A 2,500-nucleotide genomic window follows, 5' to 3' on the forward strand; every position below is an offset into this window, starting at 1 on the left:
CTGTCTCTCTCTCTCTCTCTCTCTCTCTCTCTCTCTCTCTCTCTCTCTCTCTCAAACCACCACTACTACTACAACCACCAGAACTACTACTACTACTACTACTACCACTACCACTACCACTACCACTACCACCACCACCACCACCACCACCAGCACCCACCTCTCAGCGCCTGCTTAGCGGCCTCCAGAGTGTGTTCATCATAGTGGGGGTGTCTGGAGGGGGCCGGCAACCCACCCTGCCGCGCCGCCATGGCCAGGGTGGAGTGAGGGACACCCCAGCGCTCCCCCACCTCCCTCAAAGTCCCCACCCCTTCCTTCAGCTCCCCCAGGGCCTTCTGTAGCTCCTCTGGTCTAGGGGGGGAGGTTTAGGGGGTTTAGGGGGGTTTTGGGGGGTCAATTTCTTTTCTTTTCTAAGTAAGGCAAGCTGTGGCAAACTGTGGCAAACTGTGGCAAGCTGTGGTAAGCTGTGGCAAGCTGTGGTATATGTCTAGAGCTTTGAAAGGAAAGGAAAGTGAACAAAATGAAATTAATTATAAACTATATATATAAAAAAAATGGTTTATTTGAATATTTAACCCCTTCAGTACTACAAATCATTGAAAAATTGAAGGGTTTTGAGGAATCTGGGAATTTTAAGCATTTTAAGAGACAGAGAGAGAGAGAGAGAGAGAGAGAGAGAGAGAGAGAGAGAGAGAGAGAGACTTACCCATATTTAGCTAATTTCTGTATAACTTTCCTCTTCTTCCTTGTTGGAGTGGTGTCGTCATCCTGCAAGTTGTAGTGGTAGTTAGGAATGCAAGTAGTAGTAGTAGTAGTAGTAGTAGTAGTAGTAGTAGTAGTAGTAGTAGTAGTAGTAGTAGTAGTAGTAGTTGTAGTTGTTGTAGTAGTAGTAGTAGTAGTAGTGGTTGTAAACAGTTAAGATATTGTACACACTACTACTACTACTACTACTACTACTACTACTACTACCACTATTACTATTCTTACTACTACTAATGTTACTACTAATACTACTACTACTATCACAACAACTACTACTACTACTACTACTAGACATACCTGCTGCTCGTCAGTGGCAGTGGTGGTGGTGGTGGTAGAGGTGGTAGTGGTGGTAGTGGCGGTGGTGATGGTGGTGGTGGCGGCGGGGGGGGAGAGGTAATTTTCAAGCAACATCTCTCCGTCCTCAGTCAACTGAGAGAGAGAGAGAGAGAGAGAGAGAGAGAGAGAGAGAGAGAGAGAGAGAGAGAGAGAGAGAGAGAGAGAGAGATTAATATTACAAGATCAAATATATATAACTTTCTTCTATGCTAATTTAAAATCTTACGTACTTAAAAATCTTGCCACATTTCTAGTCTCTTCACAAAGTTACTGTTGTCGCCATCTTGCCATTTGAAAACTTCCTGGCGATGAAGTTTTTCCAAATAGTTGTCGAGTGTGTGTGTATGTGTGTGTATTTTAACCCCTTCAGTAGCGTGACGTGTTTCCCTATTCCTTGTGGTGACTATTTGGTGACTTTCTACAGCTTCACAAACTCATGTGGGGGATTAAAATGGTGAAGACTGTGGCCATTAATCTTTTACCCTCCATACAGCCTTGCTAATGTCAATAAAATGGTCTAATGGTACACAAAACTCAATTAAAATAGTGAAGACTGTGGCCACTAATCTTCTGCCCTCCATACACCCTTGCTAATGTCAATAAAATGGTCTAATGGTACACAAAACTCAATTAAAATAGTGAAGACTATGGCCATTAATCTTCTGCCCTCCATACACCCTTGCTAATGTCAATAAAATGGTCTAATGGTGCACAAAACTGGGACACATTTTTACCTTGAGTTCTGTGTACCATTAGACCATTTTATTGACATTAGCAAGGGTGTATGGACACACACACACACACACACACACACACACACACACACACCTTAACAATATGGGTTGGGGTGAGCTGGGGTGACACTGGGGGGATGTGGATGGCTTCTGGGGGTAAGAGGAGGGGGTGGGTCTCCTCCTCCTCCTCCTCCTCCTCTTCCTCTTCCTCCTCTCTTAATCTCACCACATCCTCCTCCACAATGCTGCTCCTCCCAAGCTTCATTCCTGTGGTAGTAGCAGTAGTAGTAGTAGTAGTAGTAATAGTAGTAGTAGTAGCACAAAAACACTCTTGAAAACACCAATAACTTCCACTAGAACCTTGAAAACACCAATACCTTCCACTAGACCCACAAAAACACCCTTAAAAACACCAATAACTTCCACTACAAACTGTCAAACTTCCACAAGAACCTTAAAAACCCCAATAACTTATGATAGAACTCACAACGACACACACACACACACACACGCACACAAACAAGATCTATGAGTGGAGCAGGAAGTGGAAATTTGAGTTTAATGGCAAGAAATGTCACATAATGGAACTAGGAAGGAGTAAGAGAAGACCAGCATGGAACTATTTGATGGGAGAGGAGCAAATAATGAAGACTAAAGAGGAAAAAGAT

General features: G+C 43.4%; 1 protein-coding gene across 8 annotated transcripts in view; it reads right to left on the bottom strand.

Annotated features, from left to right (window-relative positions):
* LOC123502017 overlaps nt 1–2,500 on the bottom strand; it is a 25,029-nt gene that overhangs the window by 4,366 nt on the left and 18,163 nt on the right. For all 8 annotated transcript variants that reach the window (XM_045251201.1, XM_045251168.1, XM_045251197.1 and 5 more), the window contains 4 exons: nt 1,927–2,099; nt 1,060–1,191; nt 707–768; nt 161–351 (listed from right to left, as the gene is read on the bottom strand). In XM_045251201.1, the coding sequence (XP_045107136.1) occupies nt 161–351; nt 707–768; nt 1,060–1,191; nt 1,927–2,099 (558 nt within the window). The remainder of the gene's footprint in view (nt 1–160; nt 352–706; nt 769–1,059; nt 1,192–1,926; nt 2,100–2,500) is intronic.

The sequence above is a fragment of the Portunus trituberculatus genome, chromosome 2 (assembly GCF_017591435.1).
Source record: "Portunus trituberculatus isolate SZX2019 chromosome 2, ASM1759143v1, whole genome shotgun sequence".
Lineage (NCBI taxonomy): Eukaryota > Metazoa > Arthropoda > Malacostraca > Decapoda > Portunidae > Portunus > Portunus trituberculatus.